Below are 25,586 nucleotides of genomic sequence, written 5' to 3' on the forward strand. Positions count from 1 at the left end.
CCTTATAGCTTTAATAGTGGGACCCCTGGGCACCAAAGAGGCAAAGTCCTGATCCTTTCAAACCTCAGAGTGTTGAACACAGACCTATTGTGTGTAAAGAAATGGGATTGAGCAGGATGCAGAAAAGGATGAAGTCTTCAAGACTTGCCCTATGCCTGAGGGGAATGGGAGAGTGCAGTGTGGCTGTGGAGGAGAGGAAGGCAAGTCAAGGCCCAGTCAAAAGGAGGTTGGTCACTCCTTTGTGGATGGTTTTGGAGCTTGGTTCATCTTACACTTGAATCCATATTATAGGCCCCTATTGTACTCCACTCTCAGGAGTAGTAAAGGGTAAGCTCAGTGAGTTTATTGTCCTGTCCCTTCACAGATGTTTACATTGACATACACCAGAGAGCAGATTGGGCTTTGTACACTGGGGCCATGCAGAGAAACGCCAATAAGCCCCACATTACAATAGCCTCCAGATGCCTGGGCTGGGCTGGAGCTCACATCAGGTGCTTTGATTTCTTCTGTAGGTTCTCAGTGATGGATGTTAGAATTGACTTGTCATCCTTGTCTGAAAGGTCAAAGCAAATATTTGTTAGTGTTAATGATGCTAGGGGCCAGGGAAACTACAAACTGCTGGGCTTAGTTACTATGTTACTACACGGGAACTGGGAACTGGACCTTGGGACCCTCAGTCTGGGGTTGGCTAAGCAGGGCAGGGATTAAGAGCTGTCCCTTTTTTTTTTTTTTTTTTTTGGCACCAGGGATTGAACCTAGAGGGCTTGATCACTAACTACATCTCAGCCCTTTTTATATTTTATTTTGAGATGGGGTCTTGCTAAGTTGCTTAGGGCCTCACTAAATGCCTGTGACTGGCTTTAAATTTGTGATCCTTCTGCCTCAGCCTCCCCAGTTACTAAGAGTACAGGTGTTTGTCACTGTGCCAAGCAAGTGTACCAGAACTTGGAGTTGCCATTTTCTGGGGGACGGGTACTAGGTACAGGGGCACTCAACTACTGAACTACATCCCCAACCCTATTTTGTATTTTATTTAGAGATAGGGTCTCACTGAGTTGCTTAACGCCTTGCTGTTGCTGAGGCTGGCTTTGAACTCGTGATCCTCCTGCCTCAGCCTCCCTAGCTGTTGGGATTATAGGCATGCACCACTGCCTGGCAAGAGCTACCATTTTTTTCAGCACTGAATATTTAATCATGCATTGTGCCAGGCATTGCCATGTACTATTTCATTGAAGCCCCACAGCCTTATGAAATATGTGAGACAAAAGAATCCAGAAGTTTGCTACGGTTATGTGGTTGGTCAGTGGTGGCATCAGGGCCCTGGGTTTGTGTGCTTAGAATCAGAGTTAAATCATCAGGGATCTCTCTATCTGTGAAATCAAAGCTGTATAGCTCCCACAGTGCCTGCCCTGGCCTAGTTCTGTGCAGTTTAGCAGCCACTCCAGAGGCATCATTATCTCAGTGCCACTGAACTGAGCACTTGAGAGACAGAGCCAAAGGACATGGTTCTTTACCCAAGAAAAGGCATCTATAACTGGATGGAAAGAGGTCTGTAACCATGGAGACCACAACAATTGAGCACCACTCACCTCTGATAGTTGATAGAGTGACAGAGGATGAGGATGGAGAGAGGAGGGGCAGTGGGAGAGACTTGTTGGTTAGGGACTTTATTTTGAGGATCAGGGGAAAGTTAGGGGGGTATTTAAGCAAGAGGAAGCAAAGAGGTTAGTTTTTTTTGGGTTCATTGCTGGCTATGTAGCTATGTGTGGGAAGGAATGAAACATTTCCCTCTATGTGCACACATATGAGCAGAAATAAGACATGCATATGCAAGAGGGAGGGGAGCATTCAGTCCCTCTGCTGTTTGTGCCTTCCATTTGTCCTTGCCCTAGACCAATAATTTTCAATCTTGTTTGCACATCAGAATCACTTGCAAAATCTTGTAAACATACAGAGTCCTTCCTGAACCTTGCTAGAGCGATTGTAGTTGGTGAGTCTGGTGACCATCTTTTCTAAAGGTGGTCTAGGATTACCAAAGGTTGCAAACCACAGCTTACTGAAGGATCACAAACTTACATCTGCAGGGGCCAGGAACATAACAAATGATATTGAGAGGATCCAAGAGTGGTAAGAACCCTGAAAATATTTGCACCATCAGATGGCAGTTAGAATAAATAAAAAATGGTGCTAGCCAAATGAAGAGAGTTGATTAATGGCCCCAAAACTGAAATAACTGCTTGGCACCCCTGCCCCTGACAGGATGGACTCTTCGGGGCCTTACCATAGACGGTAAGTGTGCAGCTGCTGCGGTCCTTGCCAAGTTCATTCTCCACCAGCACGCTGTACTCCCCACTGTCCTTTAGTGTGCAGGTGGGAATGACAAGGGTGCATACTCCACTCGTGGAGTTGTACCAGAACTTGGAGTTGGCCGTGATGTTGACATCGCCCTTGTAGAGGGTCACTGTGGGCCGTGGGTTCCCAAGGAAGGCGCAGGTCATGGTGCAATCCTGGCCTCGGAGCACCATGTGTGGCTTGAGCGGAGTCAGGAAACGAGGTGCGTGGCGCCAGTCCTTCTGCTGGTATGGCTTCAGCTTGGTGTCCAGGTTTTCAACTGTGCAGGAGGGATGGGGTGGATGCCTGTGAGTGGCTCCCTAGCTGCCATCCCTGTCTTAGAGCTTGGAAGGCACCTGGAGACCCAGCCTACATGAAACCCCAAGGACTTGGACCAGATTCTCAGACACCATCAACTCTGGAAGCCTTGATGTTACACTGGTTCCTAAAGGCTCTACCACACTACCCCTCCCTACCCCAAGCCATTCTAGGGTTCTTTGACCTAAGCAGGTTCACAGGTTTTTATACTCTCCCAGACACCAGGAGCTTAGATGTCTTTCCAGTACCAACTCCTCAGACCTGGGTATTCAAGCTGTTATCCTGGCCTCCAACTCCCCTCCAAACTTCCCCTCTGTCATTTTAGCTTCCATTGGCTAGTATTCTGTTCTGTCCCATTTAGTCCCTCATTTCCATTTTTTTTCTGTTATCTCCACCCTAAATTTCTTCTCTTCATTCCTGCTCAGACTTCATTCCTGCTCCTCATAGTCAGTCCCCAGCCCTCACTCCTATAAGCCCCTCTTCAGAGCAGACCAAGAGTCTTTGCTCTAATCCCCTGTCTACCCAACCCTATCCCTCTGCCGTCATCCCCACCTCAAAAATAGGGTATCTACCCATCTCCATGTTTGTATCATCCCTCAAAATGCCCCTAAGATATCTTCTCTAATAAGTACCCCTAACATTGACTTTCCTCAGTGTCCCAGATATTAACTCTTCCATCTCAATGGATCTCTGATTTTGTTTATATGTTTATGGATACTGGAGATTTAACCCAGGGATGCTTTACCATCGACCTACATCTCCAACTCTTTTATTTTTTTATTTTGAGACAGGTCCTCAATAAGTTGCTGATGATAGCTTTGAATTTGCCATCCTCCTGTCTCAGCCTCCCTAGCCTCTGGGTTACAGGTGTGTGCCAGGGTTCTCCAATTTTTATCTCAACTCTTGCGTACCCCTTTGTGACCTTTATGTCATCCCCACCATCAGGGCTCCCAGATGTAATGCAAACCTCAAGCTCCTACTTACTGTGGTCCTTATTGACGAGCCAGGTATCCTTGGAGTCCAGTGGATCACTGTCACCAATTTCATTCCTGGCTACCACTCTGAAATAGTACTTTCTGCCTGGGAGCAGCCCTGTCACTGTGTATTTGTTGCTGAAGACACGCTCAGCTGCCGTGAACCATGTGGGACTGCTGGCATCCCGCTTCATTATGACATAGTGCGCATCACCATCTTCCTGCACGTCAGGGCTGTGGTTCCAGGTCAGAGTCACTGTGTTGGGGACCTCCTCAAACAGTTGTAGGTTTGTAGGAGGCCGGGGGAAATCTGGAACAATTGGAAAGTCTATCTGGGGGCTGAAGTATTATGTCCCTATCCTACCTACTTGCCCAGCCCACTGGAAAAAAGGATGAGGCACTTCTCTTCTTTGATTCATAGGCAGCAGATGTCTAGGAGCTAGACAAGACTCATTCTGAAGTGTTACTCTGACATTTAGTAGCCCTGTGACCTTGGGCAAGTTATTCTTTGAGACCCATTTCCTTATTTGCACTATGAAGAATAACAATGACTACTTGCTTCATAGGAATAATGGATACACTGCATGGCATGGAGTTACTACTACTACTCAATAAAAGTTTATCTTTTCTTTTTTTGGAGGCTTAGAGCTTATTATAAAGCTTCCTGCCCTCTCTAAGATGTCACTCCAGTTATTCATGGATTCATCTCCCTTTGTCCTTCCTGCCCCTCTCCCATTCTCTAGTCTCTCTGCTGACCATATTCTCATGTCCCAAAGCTCACCAAATAAGACTGAAAAAACTGAAACAATGGCTTGGTCCTAGCTGAATATCAACCAGAGGGGCATCGGGCCTTTGAGAACCAGAGGGGAATCAAACCTCATCACTAGGCAAAGGTGATAAAACCTTTGTAGTGTCAAAGAAAGCTTCCTTAACCTAAGGCCCACTTTCCAGCGGGAGGAGCTTAAACAGCAGTAAGCTACATTTGGAATATGCAGGGATACCTCCTGGGGCCTTCTACCTGCTGTCCATACCTGTCACATGCACGTGAATGTCATAGTGTGCCTCTCCAAATTCATTCTGGAGCAAGATTCGATACACCCCTGAGTCAGAGCGCTTGGTGCTATTGATGAGGAATTGGGAATGGTTTTTGCCTTTGGTGATTGTTTCCCGGCCCTTTGTTGTGATACCATCTTTCTTCCAGATCACATCGGGTGGTGGTGAGCCCTGGGTGGTGACAGGAGGTGGTACCATCCATCACCCAGATGGTATTTGGGAGAAGACCCTCTCAAGAAGTCTCCTGCCAGTCTAGTGCCAGGAATTGGGCAAGGGGGAACAGAGTCAGAGGCAGAGACTATGATGTCTACAATAGTCATCTTGGTTATGTGGAGGGTATATGGTGGCCAGGGTCAGCAACAACTCACAGAGAAGGCTGCATGGATGCAGAGAGCTGTCCCAGCACGAACCACCATGTGACTCTTCAGCCGTGCACTGAGGTCAAACTTTGGGGCAGCTGAGATGGAAGAGAAAGAAGTAAGGGCATGGACCTCTTTCCAGAAGATTCAGTTTAAGACTTCCCTCCAAAGCCTTTCCCAACCTCTGCTCTTTCCTGGGCCCATTAAAGGACATCAGATCTATAGATGCCCAGCAACACTGTGAAGCATTTATTTGTTTCCTGTCAGTCTCCCTCTACTACTATGTAGGATCCTAGAAGGCAGGTCTTGTGTCTTGTTTATGTCTATATCCCTGACACTGCCTTTGGCTCACAGTGGATACCATTTGGCACACAATGGGTGCTTATATTTTTCAGCTGGGGAGCTTCTGGGGTTACTTCTAACTCTGTCCAGGTACAAGGCACAGTGAGAAATGAATTTTTTTTTTTTCTCGAGATGCTGAGGATTGAATTCATAGCCTCATGCATGCTAGGCAAGTGCTCTACCACTGAGCTATAGCTATAGCCCTGGATTACTTTTCCTTGTTCTTCTCTTTTTGTTTCTGAGATGGGGTCTTGTTATGTTGTTCAAGTTGCTCTGAAACTCCTGGGCTCAAGTGATCCTCCTACCTTAGCCTCCTGAGTAGCTGGGGCTACTTTGGATAACTCTGTCTTGATTTAGCACCACCCAATTTCCCCCTGTGGGATGAGACCCTTGAGAGGAAGGTTTGGAGCTAGAATGATAGGCCTGAACCCTCAGTCCTCTCTGTCCTTACCTGGTGGTGGCATGGCACGAACCCCTTCATCTAGCTCCACAGGCTCCCCAACCCCAGCTTCATTCACAGCCCGGATGCGGAAGAAGTACTTCTGCCTCTCAGTCAGGCCCCCCACTGTGTAGCAGGTGCCTGAGATGGGGATTTTTGTGCACTTGGACCACTCCTTGCTGTCTTCAGCCCGCATCTCAAGGATATAGCCGGAGGGTAGGTCTCCTTCTATAGGCTCCTGCCAGCCCAGGGAAATACTCGAGTTGGATGAATCAGACACATGCAGTCCCTGCACCAAGCCTGGGGGTTCTGGATAGACAGACATCCAGTCAGTCCCCAACTGATCCCACTCACCCTCCCATTCATCTCCCCAACACCCTCACTCAATCTCAACAATACTTTTACTACTTCACCTGACCATGCCTACTTCCCACCCTCAATATTCCTGGGCCCTAACTTGTACCACTTCTACTACCAACTCCTATAGCTCACATCCTCAAAACTTAACCTTTCACACCCAACAACCTCCAAATTCAATTCTTTTACCAATTCAATAGTTTCATCCTTAAAGTTAATATTTAACATTCCTCACACAAATTCACATAACTCATACATTCAAGCCTACATTCAAAATGCCAACTTTTAACCATTTCTACTATATCCATTTATAGGGAGTACCATGACCTCATCTTCTAAACTCATCCTCCCAATCATTTCCCCAATACCCTCACTCAATCCTCAACATACCTTTACTACCTCACCTGAACAGAAATGTTTAAAGCTTGATAATACCTTTTCCCACACTGACTCCTCACTATTCCTGATGCTCAATCTTTATTTTCTTTCCTTTTTTTTTGGTACTTGGTATTAAATTCAGGGATGCTGTACCACTGAACCACATCCCAGCCCTTTTTAAAAAATTTTAAATATTTTATTGAACTTAAATAATTGAATATCCAGCCATTTTCCCCAGCCCTTTTAAAAACTTTTTATTTTGAGATAGGGTTTTGCTAAGTTCTCTAGGGCTTCAGTAAGTTGCTGAGGCTGGCCTTGAACTTTTGATCCTCCTGCCTGAGCCTCCCAAGTCACTAGGATTACAGGTAAGCGTGCACCACTGTGCCCAGCTGGCTTTATTTTGTGTGTGAATCCTGTCCCTCCACAAGCCTGGAAGTTTCTAATGAATGGAGCCTATATGATCTCTTCTATCAGGCTTTTCCAGGGAAGAAATTCTCTCTGTGCTTTATGAGCTAATTCCATTATGTGTTGAGGCCTGGCAGCCCCATACTCACTAACAGGATCCTTGGCTACCACTGAACTGGATGGCATACTGGGCTGTCCAGGTCCTGCCTTATTCACAGCTATAACTCGGAATTCATATTCTGTGTCCTCCAGGAGACCATCCACAGTATACTTGGTACCTGAAATGGGGAGACGAAGGGTTTATGAGTCCAGGAGCATCCCTGGAGTGAGAGGTCAAAAAGTGAGATATCTTAGAAGAGGAGGTCATGAGATGCTGTTAAAATACTCAAAAGAGTAGGGGAAAGCAGAAATTCAGAGTAGCAATGGGTCCCTTCAGCAAGATTTTCTTTGGTCCCTCTTGAGCTTCTGCTCCTAGGACCTTACCCTGTACGGGGTCCTTGTTGACTGGTACCCACAAGTTACTGCCTTTCTTTCTTCGTTCCACAATATAGCCAAGCACTGGGGCTCCCCCATCCTGGGTAGGGGCATTCCATGTGATGGTCACAGTTTCTTTGGTCACATCAGTCACTTGAGGCTGGGAGGCAAAACCTGGGGGTTCTGTGGAGCCATGGAGAGGGCAAAGGTTAGGAGAGGGGAGCACATAGACTGTTGTCCCCCCATGTTGACCTCTTTCCCCTAATAAAACCTGATTGATACTTAACTTTGGTTGTACTTTATCATCAAGTGGGGTATAAAAGGAAATCACCACTGACAACTAATGAGCTTCTGGGGTTACTTCTAACTCCAGAAGTAACCCTAGCCTATCTAGAAGTCCTGTCTAGAAGTAGGACCCAGTAATGTCTGGGTCCTACTTCTAGATATTCTAATATTTAATTGGGCTAGGGTAGAGTGCAGGCATTAGCATTTTTAAAAAACCCTATGTGATTCTAATACACAGCCAAGAATAATGATCACTGACTTAAACATTCCAATCACGTAACCCCCCACCCCCTGTTGCTACAGTTCTCATTCTACTGTCTTGACACACTGAGTCCTGGAAATCAGTTGGGAGGGGTGTAGCAAGTAATTAATTAGCAGTCATAATTAAAATGTCCATATTGTCAAGGGTTTTCTTTGGGAAAATATGAAGAGAATTTTCAAAATTATCCCTAAAGTGACATTATGTTCCCTTGGATTCTAGGATGGTATCTAGAATAGTAAAAAAGTGAAGTTAGTTCTCTGGAATTGTGCATATCTAGGTGTACCCAAGGGGATATGCTGCAGATGTGATCTGATAGGAAAAAGTTTGGAATTCCTGCCCGAAATTATGTTCTATTCTTCCTCTACAGTCAATCTGTTTCACAGGTCAGTTAGATGATCCTGTGGAATTCCCCATAGTCCAGTGTTCCTCACGGGCTGAAAGACCCCAGCCTGACCCCTGGCTGAGCCCCTGAGTACCAGGCAATCTCACTGACCTATGGGATTTCCTGCAAATACTTCGTCAGTCTCCAGGGGGTCACTCACACCCTCTGAATTGACTGCCAGGATACGGAACTGGTAGGCTTTTCCCTCTTCCACCTTGTTGGTGGAGAAGTTGGTGACTTTGCCATCCACCTCGCCTATCTTAATCCAGGATTTCTTGCCAACTGCCCTCCGTTCCACTATGAACTGTGTCACAGGTCGTCCTCCGTTGTCCTTAGGGGCCTTCCACTTCATGTGCACACGATTACCCGAGAGCTCCAGGAACTCCACTCGGCCCTGTGGAGGCTTGGGGCGGTCTGAGGACAGAGAACAGCTTCACAATAGGGCTTTGAAGCAAAGGATCAGAAGAGGCTCCTCCCACTCACCAGATATCTGGCCAGCCTGAGGCATAAATGGATTCTGAGCTTTCTGGATCTCTTGCTTTTCCCTGTGTCCATTAGCCTTCCTCCTAAGACTTGCCAAAAGAATTTGATCCTTGCCCTCTGAACCTCCTGCCTGGATAGAAATGGGTGGACTGCACCCTCTGGGAACTCTTGCTTTAGCTGGTCCTCTGGTATCTTTCTAGACAAGTTCTCTCCCTCTTTTGAGCTTCCAGAACACCAATGATTTCTGGCATCACATTCTACCCTATAATTACTTGTTTATCCCTCTTGGGTTGAGGTACTGCTGGGGATACTTCATCTCTGTATCTCCAACACTGAGAACACAGAAGAGGCACTCTTCTGAATTGAATTAAACCCAAACCTTTCTACCCCACAGTGGTGGAATTGCAGGCAGGGGAGGTGGTGATAGGGTGTGCATATATTGGAGGTTGAATATAAGTTCATTAAGGCCAGTTCCTCATCTCATTCTTTATCCCAATGTTCAGACCAATCCCAAATCCCAATCCCATCCTCATCCAGATTTCCCATTTTATTTATTTCCCTACCCTTCACCTCCACCTCACTCCATTTCTTTTCCCACCTCACCACTTTACCCAGCGAACCTCACCTCCATTCCTAAAATCCCACCTCTCTTTCTCCTCATTTCCTCCTAAACTTCCATCCATGTCTTTGTTATTCAGTCAAGAATAATACTTAATAACATACTGAAAATTCTACTATGTGCTGTGCACTGGTTATATACTTTAAAACCACTAAAAATTGATAATGTAGGGAGAAAAACATCACCCCGTTCCTGGTGGGAAACAGGCTTGAGAAGCCCACTTGACCAGGGTCACTTAGGAAATTAGGAAGTGGTCCTCTGGTTGTTAGCACTCCAGCCCCATCCCCTGACCAAACAACTCTGTGGTGGTCCTCCTCACCAGCCTGCCACTTGCCCTGAGCCCTGGGCAGACAGTGCCTCCAGATAATCCTGCCGGGCCCTTCCCTTACCCAGCACACTGAGGTGCAGAGTGGCTGTGGCTGTGCCATAGTCATTCTTGAGCTTGAGCAGAACCAGGCCACTGTCTTCACGCACGCAGTTTGAGATGGTGAGCAGTGCCTGGTCTTCCCCACGCTCCATGGACACCCGTTCCTCCTCCGTAACTTCCATGCCGTCCTTGTACCACGTCACTTTGGGCAGTGGCTTTGCCCGGAAAGGCACCTTTATGTGGGCCGTGTGGCCTACCTTCACAGTCACAGGGTGTGCAGCTAGTGCCTCCAGGATTGAGGGGTCGATGGCAGGAGGATCTGTAGAGGAAGGTAGCAGGGAAGTCTTGCCCGCCAAGGATGGGGAGGGGTCAGTGGGGAGGGGTCATGAGCTTGTGAGTAGGCCAGGAGTCCTTGCAACTCCTTGGACAGGACCTTACCTGCGATGAATACGGAGGCTTCACTCTCGGCGCCCTTGGCTCGGAATGTATACTTGCCCTCATGCTCCGGGCCCATGTTGGGGAAGATGAGCTTGTGCACTGCACCCTGCTTCACGATCTGCACACCCGGCAAGTCAGTGATCTAGGGGACAAGGGATGGGAGTGAGTGAGAGCGTGGGCCAGGTAGATCTCCTTCGCCCCTTCCCTGGTTCCTGCCTCCAACCTCCTTGCCATCCTTCAGCCACACGCCTTCCACCTTCTCGTCATTCAGCACTACGCACAGTTCCGCTGGGCTCCCGGTGGCAGCATGAACGTCAGACATCCCGCTCTTCACTGTGGCCAGGCGCTCTGGGAAGAAAGGGTCTGGACTGACTCAGGGGGAAGGAATTCATGGGAAAATGGCTGATGGTATGGTAGTGGGAGCAGTTAGAGATGAGATGTCAATCAAAATAATTTATGATGAACAGATGGGTTGGCCTTGGTCTGTAGATTGCTCCATGGTCAATGTGTGGGGTGCGGGGCTGGTGCAAGTAGGTGTTAGAGGATTTGGGGAAAGGTCAGTGTTTTGGGAAATGGCAGCCAGGAAGACTGAGAGATGGTTAATGGGGGAATTGATTAGTAGAGGATGCTTAGCTGGGACTTAGGATGTGATATTGAAGACAGAAATGATGTACATGCAGGTGATGAGTGGAGTTTGGATGTTTAGTTGTGGTTATATTGGTGGATGGGATGCCTAGTGTCATTGGAGTTGAGGTTGGTCAGGGTCAATGAGGAATGGTTACACTTAGGGAGTAGCGGATGGTCAGGGTTGCTGGGGATGTTCAGAATCTGGAAGAAAAAGATGAAGTTAAAGAATCTGGGATAGAATCTGGGAAATAGGGGAGGATCATGGTCTAAAAAGTTTGAATGTTCAAGGAATGGGGGATTTGAGATTGTTGGAATTTGGGAGATAGGGGTGATCAGAGTGGGGAGGTACAAGTTGGTCATGATCTGGTGAGGTTTGAAGTCAGTAAGGAGCAGATCAGTATCCATTGTAAGGAAATTTCTGGGTTAGTGGGTTGGTAGTGTGGGCTGACGGGGTACCTTCCACAGTGAGGGTGGCTGTACTACAGTATTCAGTGGGATCCCCATTCTGCATGGCCACCACAGTGTACTCGCCACCGTCGCTGAGCTGTGCATCCTCAATGATCAGTTCTGCTCGCTTGCCCTCGTGGTTCATGCTATACTTGGAGCCATGTGCCAGCAGCTGCCCATCTTTCTTCCATCTCAGTGTTACATCCTTGGAATTCAGCTCACACTCGAGACATGCACGACTCTTCTCTTTCACACGTGCATTTTTGAGAGTGCTCACAAACTTTATGGGGATGCCTGTAGACAGAAACACACACACACTTTGGCCTATTCCTAAACTCTTAGTATCCTTTTAGTGCAATTATATGCTGCTTTGCCTTCTTTTTGGCCCTAGAAAATGTAAGAACCTGACACATTGAGTATGTTTGTATGCAATACGTGACCCAAGAAACTGCATGGCAAGGAGAGTCCCAGCTCTGCCCTTGCTCAGTTGTTGATTCCACACACCTCATTTACCTTGCTGAGTGTCAGTTTCCTCTTATGTAACGTGGGATAACAACTTCTACAGCACTGCAGGCAAGATCTCTGATGTTGTACCTGCCATGTCTGAACTTTCGAACCTGCTGTACTTCTCTTGGGGATGTTTTTTTCTCTCCCCCTTCTCTGAAAGCAGAACTACTTTTTGTTCTCCTTGTTAAGAATTGGGCATTACCTCATCATATCAGTATCTGACATTGCCAGGTGGTGCCCCTTTCTTGTGCTCCCATGGCCTCTATAACTGTCTCCATCACAGCAGAGATGATTCCATGTGGCAGATCCCAGGTGTGATTCATGTGAGTAACATGTTCACTGGTGTACCCACCATCATGTACAAATCTCCAAACTAGCAATAATATTGGAATGCTACATAAATGTGCTATATGATATGATGTTAAAGCCATAATAATTTTCATGATATCCCACCTCAAAGGACTTCAGCGTGTCTTGATCCCTAGCCCAAGAACTGCTATTTTAGTTATTTTCACACCTGCCTCCCTTACTAGACTAGGAGTTTTCAGAAAACCGTCTTCCCAGTACCTGTCACATGAACGAATGGACAGGAGGATGTATGATTGCCCTTGCAGAGGTTACTATGGCACAAAGCCCACCCCTCAGGTTCTTCCCCAACCACTCACGGTCAATAGTGAGCTGAGCCTTCTGTACCAGGTTCCCTGCTTGAACAGAGAACTCGCCACTGTCGCTGAGTCTGGCATCCTTTATCTTAAGTGTGTGGGTCAGACCATCCTCAGACACTGAGATTTCATATTTGTCATCCCTCTTCAACTCCTTCCCATTGAACTTCCACACAAAGTTGGGCTCTTTCTTTGAGAGGCGGACCTCAAACAAAGCTGTCTGGCGCTCTGTCACCTTTAGTGGCTTCAGATCTCCTAAGATCTTCAGTGGTTCATCTGCAGCAAAGAATGGGGGAGGTTGAACACAGAAGGGAACATGGATATGCAAGTGTCACTGGTGTTCTGTAGACCACCACTGGGGGGAAGCACCCTTTCTTTCATCCCACTGATGAGCCCTTCTTCTCTGGAGTCTATTCCCAGGGTCTCCTCTCCAGTAATGTTAATAGCCATTTTTTAAAAAAAATATATTTTAGTTTTAAATGGCTCTTTTATTTTATTTACTTATTTTTATGTGATGCTGAGGATCAAACCCAGGGCCTCACACATGCTAGGCAAGTGCTCTACCACTGAGCCACAGCTCTAGCCCCTAATAGCAATTTTTTAAAACCTTCTAGCCAATTTGCACATATTAGTTCATCCATTTATCACATATATTTTATCTGATTCCACGTTTTACAGTTTTATTTTTACTGAAGAAAAGAGGTTAAATAACTTGCCTTAAATCTTACAGCTCATAATTAGCAGAAGCTGGGATGTGACTTTCCAGTAGTCTAGCTTCAGAGTCTGTGCTCTTAACCAGTATGCTACATGTCCCACAGCACTTATTATCTCACAGTCCTCTCCCTTACAGCTTATTTTTTTTCTTCTATTAACACCCATCTTCTTGCAGTTCTTTCATGCATAATCCCACAGTTTCTCTCCAATATCCCCAAGGACCCCTCCCTGGCCATTCCTCTCCCAGACCCACGTTCATACCCAGCACTGTGAGCTGTGCACTCAACCGCTTATCACCCACAGACAGGCTGTAGACACCGGCGTCACTCATGTTTACGTTGGTAATCACCAGCATGTACTTGGTGCCCATCTGCTTCACATCATACTTGCCCAGGGAGTATTGGATCCTCAGTGGCTCAGTATCCTGCCTCATGGAACAGGTGGGAAAGCTGATGAAGGGGTTTAGGAGGAGACTTTCAAAGCTCCCTATTCCCCAAAGCCAGCTTAAGCAGGTGGATGCATTGTCCATCTCTCTAAACATTCTCAGAGGCCCCTATAATCTCTCTAGTCTCATTTATCTGGCTTGAGGGATTCAGAATCCCTGTCTCCCCATAAGGCTTAAACTCTTAATATGTATGAGTTCATAAGATGCTTTCTCCTAGAGGCACAGATCTTCAGTGACCTTATGATTATGTAATCTAGCCTTTCAGTGTAAAGACAGGTAGACTGAGGCACAGAGAGAGAAAAGTGACTGTCTTAGATCAAAAGCAAAGTGATGGAAGAGCTAAGAATAAAGTCCAGCTCCCTGCCTCTTTCAACTGTATGAGGGCATTCTCTTGAAGGGATGGAAGAGAGGCCCTGGCTTACAGATAATGAGAGGGTCTGAGAACAGAGAGAATGCAAAGAAGAAATTATATTGCTAGGGTGGACCCCCACCTTGATCCATATCATCTTGACATTGGGGTCCTTCAGCTCCAGGATGCACTCAAAGGTTACTGTGGTATCAATCTTGGTCTCTATGTCTTCCAGGGGCTTCAGAATCCGGATGGCCTGTAAGATTATTTTAATAAAATGGCAAATGTTAGAGCATCTGGAGTATGCCCAGGTGGTTTCCAAAATTCTAGAGGAGACCCCCTAAGGGACTGGGGAGAAATGAGTAGGCTCATTAAATAACTCCTTCCCCCAGGGTCATTGATCAACTAGAAGGTTTAGGAGAAGAATATTATGGGGGATGAGAAAGGAACTGCTATTTGTGAAAGTGACTTTGTATCTGGGCCTATTACACAGATTCTGTAAAGTGTTGATGCTTAATATGAGTTTGTTGAGTGAAGAAATGAATGACAACAACACAAAAACAAATAAAGGAGGAAAGTAGAGTTTTCATTTTGCAGATGAGGAAATGGAAACTCAAGAGAGATACTCAAGGTCTCACAGCCAATAAAGCAGTAGAGCTGGGATTTGATGCCAGATCTCTATGATTCCAAAGTTCATGCAAGCACACCAGGAAGAGGTAAAGAGAGGAGAGGTAGGAGGAAGTGCCTTGAGTTCCTTTCCTGCTCTTGCAGTGGAAAGTAGGCCTCTGAGAATGTGTGTGCAGGTTGGCTTTAGCACTGGCATTGAAGCCCACGCCCTGGCTTGCAGGTTCCAGCCCCCTGCTGGGCACTGACCTCCACTTCCGCTTTCTTTTTCATCCCTTTGAGCTTCTTGAGCAGCCCCCGGAAGTCAGTGAAACCATACTCCATGCAGACCTTTTCAAAGTCTTTCTTGGGCACCTTGGACAAAATCTCCAGCATCTCTTTCTCATCTGTCACTTTCTGCTTCTTCTTGGGGGGTGGAGGAGCCCTGGAGAAAGAGGGGACCAAGCTGGACTAAGTGCCTCTCATCTGAGGTCAGAGGGAGCTTTCCCAACTTTGAATCCATGAATTCTTGGAACTCAGGGACCTGTTGAGGGGCCTTTGAAGGCTCCAGCTTGGGTGGGAGAGTGTACCCTGGGCTTCCTAGTCTCACCTCTTCTTCAACATCTTCTTGAAATCTAGTTTTTCTTGACCTGAGGACAGAAAGAGGGGCAATGTCAGACAGAGGGGAGTCTAAGTCTATCTTAAGACCAAAGGCCAGGAGGAGGGGGCGGTCTCACCCTCTGTCACCAGCAGGGACACGGTGTAGATGGCATCTGCATGGTCATTGCTTGCAATGCACTTGTAGTTGTCGGAGTCATCTGAGGTCAGTGGTTCCAGCTGGATCAGACCATTAGAGGGCACAGGGAGGGAACCACAGAGTGACTTCTTATAAGATGAGGAAAGAGACTTTCTTTGGGGAGGGACTGAGTGTTGGATGGATTGAGCAGCCTCTATGATTTGGAGGTACCAAGTAATAGCTAGTATGAGGATGCCTGTTTTCCACCTGATTTTCTGGTAATAACATTCTCTGTTTGCTTCTCAGATTCTGTCCCTGGGTTGAGAGCTCCTAGAAAGTGGGGACTTTCTGACTTCTAAGTTTTCAGCACCAAATGAACATTTTCTTCATGTAATACATTCATTTACTCCTTTGTATTAGTGGCTGTGCTGAGCCCCAGGAAACGGTGAATAGGGTTGACTTGGTGCATGTCTGCAGGCGCTTACAGCTGGGTGGGCTCTGGGAAGTCAAGGTAATCATAAGTGCTGCTGAATGAATGAGCTTATGTAAGGGGTGGCCAGTAGGGGGACTCTAGGGCAGCTTGTGTGCTTGTGCCAGGCTGAGTCCAGTTAATGCTGGGATTTGGAAGAAGAAGGAGCCAACTTCTGTCAGAGGGATTCTGTCCTTCTGGGACTTTGGGGGAGAGAGGAGATCTTTTTTTCACAAAGGGATGTGGGGCAGGACCAGAGTAATTATAGGGTCAGGAGTAATTATAGGCCTGCATCTCCCAGTAATCCACCATCCCTTTCCTCCAACGGCCTGAAGCCAGAGGTTGAAGCCGAGTACCAGCTCTTGGGAAGTGATCCGGAGCTGATGGGCCTAAGGCAGGACTTTTCTGGGTCCAAACCTCCCTATGCTCACACTTGCTCTGGCCAATCGATCCCAATCCCGGAGGCGCTACTCCTCATTCTCACTCTGCCCACTATGATTCTGCAGCTTCCTCCCACATCCACTGATTTGATCTCTCCTTTGTCTTTGGCTCTCTCACCTTCTGGCCCGGTCCTTCTGACTTTGCCTTAGCTAGACCTTGCTGTGTGGGTAATTTTGATTCCCTTCTTTGACCAGCAAAACCACAGTTCCCGAGTCGGCCTCTTCCAGCCTGCCTGTGCCTTTAGGGCAACCATGTCCTGTTTTCCCACTGCCCAGTTTTTGGGTTGCCCTTGTGGCTCTCTTTTAGGTGTGAGGAAAGGCAGTCCGCCCTGGGATCCCTGCTTCCCACCTCCTTGGTAATGGACTTTGACATCAGGGCGCACCTTCAGCACGTGCTCCTTGTTAATGCTGTCGTAGAATATCTTGGCAGACTCCTTGATGGGGATACCACTCTCCCTCTTCCAGGAGACGTTGGGTTTGGGGTTCCCCTGCACCCGTGCTCGGAACACAGCTTTATCCCCTGTGGTGGGCACAGGACACATTTTTACCTCCGCCCACAGGCTAGACACTCTGCCTGCTCTCTCCTCTTCCTGGGGATCTGGGCCTGGCCCCAGGCCAAGGGGAGGATACTACTCACTTGGCTCTGCCAACGTCTGTGTATTGGGGAACACTGGGTGGGGCGGGTGAACCTGGGGAAGAAAGGGAAGCACCAGGGGATTGGGGAAAGACAGGCAGTGACACACCCTCAGGTAAGGTGATGGGGTGAGGTTTCTCCACAAACTCAGGGACGCTCTCGCCGGCAGGGATGTTGGAACTCCGGGTCACCAAACTGAAGAACTCCACTGTGCTGGAGGACTTCCTCGTCACAACTTCCTCTGTGGGAGCAGGTGAGAAGTCAGAATGGGCTCCAGGTAGGGAGCTCAGTTCTGGATTGGAGAACTCATTTTTGCTTTAGGGGATGGATGGTGGAGCAGGAGAGCCAATAGCCAGCAGGTACGGGACCCACTTTCGCACAGAAAGAGGGACCTCACACATGCTAGGCAAGCGTCTACTACTGAACCACAACCCTGGCCCCACATAAAAAATAAAAACCAAAACAAATAAAATAAAGGTGTTGTGTCCATCTAATATATATATATATATATATATATATATATATATATATATATATATATATATATATATATATATTAGAGAGAGAGAGAGAGAGAGAGAGAGAGAGAGAGAGAGGGAGAGAGAGACCTTAGTAGATGGGCATTGTTATGTCAAATTGTAGCCACTAGGGGACGCCAACTCCTTTCCACTCCTCAATGGTCAATCACCTCACTGTTCCACAGCCCTGAATCTTATTATTTTTTATTAAAAAAAGAATATTCAGGGACTAGGGATGTAGCTCAGTTGGTAGAGTGTTTGCCTCGCATGCACAAGGCCCTGGGTTCAATCCCCATCACCACACAAAAAACAAAACAAAAAGGAGTCTTCCCTGATGTACATCTATAATCTCATTGACTTGGGAAGCTGAGGCAAGAGAGTTATAAGTGGAAGGCCAGCCTGGGCAATTTAGCAATGCCCATGTTTCAGAAACAAACAACAACAACAAAAACCCACTTCTATTTTAGGATTTCCTTGTTTTCTTGGGCTTCTCTTCTGGAAGTCTTTGTACCTCACTAGCATTAAGATGGGCCAGACCTTTCTGCTTGTGAGGGCTGTAGCTTAGTTAAGCTTGGCTCCAGACTTTTCCCCCTGCCATTCTGTGGATTCATCATTCATTGTCTTGAAAGTAGTGATTTTCCCCAACCTTCATTCTGGGAATGGAGCTTTGGGGTCCTCTATCATTGAGATATATTCCCAACACTTTTTATTTTGAGATAAGTTCTCACTAAGTTGCCCAGGCTGGCTTTCAATTTGTGATCCTCTAGCCTTAGTCTCCAAGTACTGGGATAAAAGGCATGCACCACCATATCTGTCTCAGAGTGGTGATTCTTAATTGAAGGACAGGATATAGTCCCATTTCAGCAGGGCTAGACATATGAATCTCATTATTTGAGTATATTCACTTTTTATTTATTTATTTTTCAGTGCTGGTAATCCAACCCAGGGCCTTTGCACATGCTAAGCATGTGCTCATTGAGCTATACCTCTAGCCTCCAAGAGCATATTCAATGTGGTAATATACTTTCCTATTAGGAAAAAAAAACTATTTTAGCACTATAAACAACAGAAAATCTTCTTAGCTGGTGAGTTATCAACAAATAACAATTGCTCTCATTCATGGGGCATGTTCCTTGTACAAGAAACTATGGTAGGCACATATCAGAGATGATTTCATTTAATATTCACAGCATTCCATGGAAGTAGGTGCCTTTAGCATCCCCATTAATTGGAAGGACCAAGATGAGAAAACAAAACCAAACCATAATCCTATTAAGCTCTCATGGTCTTCTTTGAAATAATGACTGGAGTTCTTAAATAGCTGTGTGGAGGCTGTATCTGGCCTGAAGATGTCTTTTATTTGACCTCTGCAATATGTAGACAAAAAAGCAGCCCTATATCTGAAAACTGAAATAGTTCACATAAAAATTCAGATTGCTGTATTCTCAACACTGAACTGTATTCCCACATTAACAACAGTCAGTGGGAGGTGAGATGTGGCTGTCCTTTAGATGGAGTGTCCTCTCCAGTTTACCCATCCTTTCCCCACATTCATATTCCCTGCATGGACTCTGTTGGTCAGTAGTTTTCAACTCTGGCTACACATCAGAATCCCTGGAGAGCTTTATGAAAATAACTGATTTAATGGTCTGGAGTGAAACTTAGGTATTGACATTCTTTTCACCTTCTCCACCCACTAAACTAAGATTGCTCTATTATGTGACCAGAGAGGAGAACCATTGATATAAATCACTTGAATTTGCAACTTCTGGTTTAGAATTTAGACCTTGGGTCCTGGCTGTTCTACTTACTCTGCCTCATTAGCCAGGAGTGCTTGGTGTAGAATGTTTATCTGACTTTGACCTTGTGCACAGAGGACTTTGAGAGACTCTGTCCTTCTGGAACCTTGAGGGAGAGGCAATGATTGTGAGGATGGCCCCTGGCCATCTTTTAATCACTTTCCACTAGAGACATTGACTAAAACGGTCTGCAGTGCTCTGAGACCCTTTCTCAACTTTCTCTTGGATCTGTCCTGGCCCAAGTCTGGTCCCCAAGGGTTAAGAACCTGAGAGCTTAGGTCACTTGTTTGTGTTCATCCTCTCTCCACTGGTAGCCAAGTCTCCCGTTTCTGAAATGGAACAGTGTCAGCATTACTCATATGTAGATAAGGTGACTATCTTCCTATCTTTCCTCATGTTGAAATTCTACTATGGGAGACACAGTCCATTAGCCTCAGATCTCCTTAAGCAATTTAGATTTTATCAATCTTTCACACACATTCATGTGACTGGTTTTTCTTAATCTGTTTTCCTGGATCTATGGGTGAACATCCAGCTGGATGAAGATTTATCAAGCCCCAGATTAGAAGCACAGGTTGGGAGGGGGTTGCTATTAGTATTGCGGGCTCCTGAGAGGCCCACTAGTGGCAAGGACTGAGGCTACTCCAAGGATAGGTATGGACGAAGAAAGCTGCCCCTTCCCAACCCCCCTTTCTCTACTTGCCTCCCACGATCTTGGTTGTCTGGGAGAAGGTCTGTATGTGGGTGGTGGAGCTGGAGAACTCCATGGACACGTGCTCCTGCAGCATCTGCTGGTGGTGAATGGTCGTCATGGTGACAATAGACTTGAGGACTCACCTGTGAGGACCAGGGGAAGAATGAGGCCACAAAGAACATGGGAGGGAGGAGGAGGGTGATTCAGAGATGTTTGTTCATGTGTGAGTGCATGTGTGTGGGTGGGTGTATGGGCAATGGGAATGCAGAGGAAAGGGTGAGGAGAGCAGGCCTTTGCTCTCTGGCCTCTCTTTTCTTTACTTCTTATCCCTTTCTCTGATTGATTACAAGCACCAATAGGCCTGTCCCCTCACCAGGTAACCCAAAACAATTCCAAGTTCTTAGAAGGGGAAGATACAGGGCTGAGAATAAGTAAGCCAACCAAGTAGGGTCCATAGGGTGTTGAGGATACCTGTGGACATGGGCGCTTCACCAGGAGGTAATGACGCAGGACCTGAGAAGGAACTTCCTGACTAGGCCATGCTGGAACATGCCTTAGAAGGAACCTCTGGATCTTCTCTCTGGGTCCTAGGGACCCCTGGCTTTGGTGGAATGCTAAGATAAGATGACCATTCATTCCCACAGCTTTGCTTTCACTTATGACACAGTAAAGGCAGAGGCTTAGTTTATATTCGTTATAATTTTATAACGTATATAAGTAGAGTTCAACCACATTAAAAAAGAAACTAAAACATCTCCTTCCCACTCCTGGGTGCCCCATCTCCCGTGCTCCCCTGAGAGGTTACTGTATGTAGCCTTTAGGCTCCTTCATGAGAACACGGATGTATGTTCTTTTTTTTTTTTTTTTTTAATGCCTGGCCGTCTATTATACACACTGTTCTGCCCCCTTTCATTTTTACTTAATATTATCTTGGAGACCTTTGCATGCCAATTCATAAAGAATTTTTTCATTCTCAACAGATCCATAGTATCCGATAAATGTATATACCTGCCTCCTTTAACCTGCATATCAATTTTAAACCCTATTTGGTATATGAGGAAAATTATGTCTAAGAGAAATGACCTGTCCACTGTCCAAGCTTACTCAGAACAGGGTCCTAGCTGCCGCTGCTTCTTCTTCTTCTTTTTTTTGTTGGAAATTAAACCCAGGAGTGCTTAACCACTGAGCCATATCTCAGGCCTTTTTAATTTTTTGAGACAGGGTCTTGCTAAGCTGCCGAGGCTGGTTTCAAACTTGTGATCCTTCTGCCTCAGACTCCCAAGTCACTGGGATTATGGGTGAGTGCCACTGTGCCTGGCAATTCATAGCTTCTTGGCTTTCAGGCCAGTGGCCTTTTAGGGAGTCAAAAGTCTTCTCCTGAGCTAGGTTGTTTGAGACTACCCTCCTATCCCACCTCATACAAACTTCTACCTTTGGGTTCTGAGACCACTTCCCTGTCCCCTTAGGGGCTCACAAGTTACCAGCCTGTGCCCCCTTCCAGGGGCATGAGGGAGGCCTTACCTTCTGAACTGACCAGTACCTTCCAATACTTGAATGCTGTATCCACGGCTTGGGGTTCAGCTGGTGCCCAAGCTGTAGGGTGTCCGTCTCCTTCTTCTTTGCCCCAACAGCGGGCACTGAGGATCATCAGTTCCTTAAATACCTGGCCCCCTGGGGGGATCCCTTACTTAGACTCTTACCTCAGCGGGATGGCACACAGCTTCAGGGGTGCGAAGTTGGGGAGGGAAGCAAGCTGGAGGCTGGAGGAAATACTGCAGACCAGGTGGGAGGGAGGCAGAGGGTGGTGGTCCCTAAGTACGTTTTTTGTTCCCTTGTGGTAGAAGTTTTGCTTCTCGCTGCTGCTGTGTGGACTTCTCTGAGCCGAAGTTCTCATGTCAGTGTGTGTACACGTACATGCTCAGGTATATGTGTATGCATAGTCCAGCAGGGGTTGGGAGCAAAGCCACAGGTCCTTGTTTTTCTGGGATGCACTGGGAAAGTTCTAGGGTATCTGCCACTTGCACCAATCCAAGGGGCTGAACACTACCATGTGTGGTGCATGCGCGGCCCAAGCAGAGAGGAGAGGATTTCTGTACAATTTCTGTAATCTGGGTAGAGGGGCACATCCTTTTGGAGGGAGATCTCTATTGGAGGGTAGCTGGAGAGCATGCCCCCTTCTCTGGGACCTCCATGAGAGTTACTTCAGCTACCCTGCTGTTCTTTTCCTTGTCTGTAGCATACCCTGCACATCTGGACCCACGGCCAACCCACTCAAGGTTCTAATATCTTACAAGGCTGGCCAGAAGTCCCACCCTGCACCTTGTCCTGCCCTGGGGTGAACCCCATCTACCTTCAGTGGTGTCACAGCTACTTTTGCTCCATCCCATGGGGAAGGGGATAAGAATAGAGCAGGAGTGTCTGGGATGGCTTAGGATCAGATTCCCTGGGTCCCTTGGGAGGGGCTACTCTCAGTCCAGGCCTTACAAGGGAAATTGCTGGGCTGCAGCTGCTGTTGGGACTGGTGGGGCTACCATGGGATATATGGGCTGACAACAAGGAGGGGCCTAAGTGTGACCTGAGTATCCCCTTTTCCCAGCCCTGACCTCTCTAGCCCATCTGTTGAACCTAGTGGCCTGCCAGACACTGGGCCTTCTCTGGAAGCATCCCACACCTGTCTTTGAGGCTCCCCATGGCCTAGGGCACCTAGTGGGCTAGGGCTGAGAGTGTGTGAGAATATTGCAGAAGGGACTTATTTTCAAGTTTGGATTTGAGTCTCCACAAGGGGCACCAGTGAGCATGCGCGCCCACCTGTGTGTGCCTGTGCTGGGAAGAGGGGCACACAGGCCCATGGAGTGCAGGGGACAGGTAAATCACAAAGACCTGGGAGGCTAGTTTTGCTCAAAATGCTCTGTTTATTGCTCTATTCAATGACCACGAGCGAATTATAAAAAGACACCAAATGTCTCTGTCTGCCGTGGAATAAATATTTAAAGTCATCAATAAAAACACGTGGCTCCAAGATAACACATGTTGCCAAAGAGTCATGCATGCCCAGCTGATGGGCTCTCACCACACGCATGGACACAGGAACACACGCAGAGTGACACACAGCGAGACTTTTGGGAAGGCTTTTCCACAGTGACAGAAAAATGTCTTACACAGATCTGGGGCCAAGTCCCCGTCCCACCCTTGGAGCTCCCCTCCCCAGCCCCCCATCAGGGCCCAGATCTTTGGGTTCCCCACCCCCATCTGTCCCCTTCCAATGAATCCTGAGGGTATGTGACACCAAGAGGTCACCCTGGCTCTGACGCCCATCCCAACCCAGAGACCTTCCCTAGCTGGGATCTCTGCCAAACCCTCAGGAGCTCCCCAGGCCTGGCCTCCACGTTGTCAGCCCCATCCTCTATCTACTGGTACCAGTAACTGGGTGCAAAATGCAATTTGCCTGTTGGGAGAAGTGGGAATGGGGGCCTGAGGCAGGCACCTCTGCCTGGGCTGCTTAGGGGGCTGGAGCTCATTACTCCTTTCCTGGGCTGAGGAGACACAGTGTCCGGTATAGACAGCAGAGATGGATGGACAGACAGAACACCCTGCAGCAGGAGGACACTTGGAGTGAGGCATGGAAACATTTTGGATCAAGTAGCAATGGAACCATCATTAAAAACTGAGGCCCCAGGTCTGCATGGTGGGTCAGGCCCTGGGGCCCCAGGCCTGGCCTGGCACATTCCTCCCCCACCCTGCCACACTCCCCAATATGTACAGAAGGAAGAGCTATGCTGGGGGTAGGGGCCAGGCCAGGCTAAGAGAGGAGGGAGGGAGCAGATCAAAGAGAAGGAAGAGGGACAGATAGGGTCAGGGGAGCAGGCCAGACCCAAGGAAAGGCCCTGGATGACTGGAGTGAGGGCCCAGACTCTGGCTGGGCAGTGCCCAGTGGACCTTGGAAGAGAAGCGTGGTCATTCTGGGGATTGGCGGGACAGCTGCTTCTCATAGAGGCTCATGACATGGTGCACAAACTGGTACTGCTCACACGTCTGGATCATGCCACCCCTGCCCAGCAGAGATGCAAAGTGGGATGGAGTCACTAAGGGATGAGTTACAGGAGGGGGCCCCCGAACCCATGGAGTACTCATCATGCCAGGGGTCTTGCGCAATTTGGAGGGACCAACCCTTGCCAGCCAATGTCCCTGATCTTTCTTGTCAGGGACCCAGATGATAGGTCCCATGCTCTTGGCCCATCCTGTCTGCCAGCTCTATTTCTCTTCCCCTTTCTTCCAGAAGAGAAATCATCTGGATCTTGCCCTTCTATCTGCTGTCCTCCATATTCCTTATCTGCCCATTAGCCCATGTCTGGTGTGTCATCTTCCCTCACCCCTGTGTACCCATCAGGGTCCCCTGTGTGCCCCCACCTCTGCCTGTTGGGCTGACCTGTCCTGACGGAGCTGGCATGTGGTCTTCAGGATGTCCACCACACCCTCCTGCCGCAGCTGCTGGCAGCAGATGCTGGTGGCAATGAAGCAGCCGGTCCTCCCGATCCCTGCACTGAGGGCCGAGGGGACGGGCAGGGTGAGGGGAAGAGTACCCAGGGATGGGGAGGGACCCTATCCCAGTGGGTAGCTAGGAGAACGCACCTGCAATGGACGATGATGGGGGCACAGTGGGGCCCCTCCTGCTGGGCTGCCTCTTCCACCTCCCGCACCAGGTGCAGGAGTGGGGGGGCCCGGTCTGGGGTCTTCTGGTCCGGCCAGGATGTGAACCAGTAATGCTTCAGGCCTCGCTCTTCGGCCCCACTCTGCCCAGGAGACAGAGGCCCACCCCAGATACATGTGAATGCTTTCAGCCCACAAAGCATCCAGAGATGGAGATGGGGTGCAAGGAGGATAAACATAGGAAGGACACAGGAAGTGGAGCCCTCAGCCCTCCCATCTAACCATACTGCCCAGGGACACCAGACGGGCCAAAGTCAGCTTGGTACTGGGGGCTGGTCTTTAGTTCTGCCCCAACAATTCCAGAATTATCTGAGAGAGACCAAGAGCTCCTTCTCTAAGTCATTACTGTCTCCAGATTCCAAATATCCTAGTTGTCCCTTAGTCACATGGCCCAGAGGCCTGGGACTCTTCCTTTCTCCAGATTTTGCTCTGCTTGCCTCATCTCACCATCCTTATTAGGTGTTATTTCCTCTCCACTTTGACCTTTACCATCTCTCCACTGCACTGAGATCCCGTCTCCTCCCTAACCACACAGGGACCACAGAGGTTGAAGTGGTCTGTCCATAACACAAATCTGGAGTTGCCACCCTGTGCTTAAAATCCTTTGCTATGGACTGAATGTGTCCCCCCGGCCCATCTCCCCACACCAAATTCACACATTGAAACCTAATTCCCAGTGTGAGGGCCCTTAGAAGGTGATTCAGTCCTGAGGGCAGAACCCTCGCGAATGGGATTCAAGTACTTAAATAAAAGGCCCCAGAGAGCTTCATCCTTTTGCCATGAACCAGGAAGTGGGCCCTCATCAGAACCTGACCATGCTGCTGCTTTGATCCCAGACTCCCCAGCCTCTAGAATTGTGAGAAATAAGTCTGTCATTTATAGGCCACTCAGTCTGTGGTGTTTGTTATAGCAGCCTGCACAGACTAAGACATCCTTCAATGGCTCTTATTGCTCTCTGAAAAAAATCCA

The 25,586-nt window shown here is 47.8% G+C and overlaps 2 protein-coding genes and 1 non-coding gene across 3 annotated transcripts in view; 1 reads left to right on the forward strand and 2 right to left on the reverse strand.

The window, feature by feature from the left end:
• Nucleotides 1-352: 352 nt before the first annotated feature.
• Nucleotides 353-20,028, reverse strand: Igsf22 (immunoglobulin superfamily member 22). The gene is made up of 22 exons (XM_076846984.2): nt 19,920-20,028; nt 17,009-17,140; nt 16,649-16,785; nt 15,358-15,457; nt 15,231-15,270; nt 14,891-15,065; nt 14,160-14,273; nt 13,485-13,647; nt 12,513-12,785; nt 11,350-11,634; nt 10,490-10,614; nt 10,267-10,408; nt 9,851-10,147; nt 8,471-8,773; nt 7,440-7,613; nt 7,106-7,234; nt 5,829-6,125; nt 5,045-5,133; nt 4,655-4,847; nt 3,634-3,933; nt 2,282-2,611; nt 353-553 (listed from the first exon to the last, which is right to left on the reverse strand). The coding sequence occupies exons 1-22, from the start codon at nt 20,026-20,028 to the stop codon at nt 483-485; spliced, it is 3,978 nt and encodes a 1,325-aa protein (XP_076703099.2). The 3' UTR covers nt 353-482.
• Nucleotides 17,651-17,722, forward strand: Trnaa-cgc (transfer RNA alanine (anticodon CGC)). The gene has a single exon. It is a non-coding gene; the product is annotated as a tRNA-Ala (tRNA).
• A 3,144-nt stretch (nt 20,029-23,172) lies between the features above and the next one.
• Nucleotides 23,173-25,586, reverse strand: part of Ptpn5 (protein tyrosine phosphatase non-receptor type 5) — a 62,441-nt gene continuing 60,027 nt past the window's right edge. The window contains exons 13-15 of the mRNA XM_077108555.1: nt 24,540-24,700; nt 24,337-24,450; nt 23,173-23,958 (exon numbers count right to left, since the gene is read on the reverse strand). Of these exons, the coding sequence (XP_076964670.1) occupies nt 23,865-23,958; nt 24,337-24,450; nt 24,540-24,700 (369 nt within the window). The 3' untranslated portion in view covers nt 23,173-23,864. The remainder of the gene's footprint in view (nt 23,959-24,336; nt 24,451-24,539; nt 24,701-25,586) is intronic.

Source organism: Callospermophilus lateralis, chromosome 2 (genome assembly GCF_048772815.1).
Source record: "Callospermophilus lateralis isolate mCalLat2 chromosome 2, mCalLat2.hap1, whole genome shotgun sequence".
Lineage (NCBI taxonomy): Eukaryota > Metazoa > Chordata > Mammalia > Rodentia > Sciuridae > Callospermophilus > Callospermophilus lateralis.

Bases quoted from the DNA above. Each gene is read 5' to 3' on its own strand.
- Igsf22 (XM_076846984.2), bottom strand. From the start codon at position 20,028: ATGACGACCATTCACCACCAGCAGATGCTGCAGGAGCACGTGTCCATG. The intron at 16,786-17,008 runs GTGTGTCACTGC...TGCCCACCACAG, and splicing joins CCCCATCACCTTACCTGAGG to GGGATAAAGCTGTGTTCCGA. The intron at 4,848-5,044 runs GTGAGTTGTTGC...GTCACCACCCAG, and splicing joins GCATCCATGCAGCCTTCTCT to GGCTCACCACCACCCGATGT.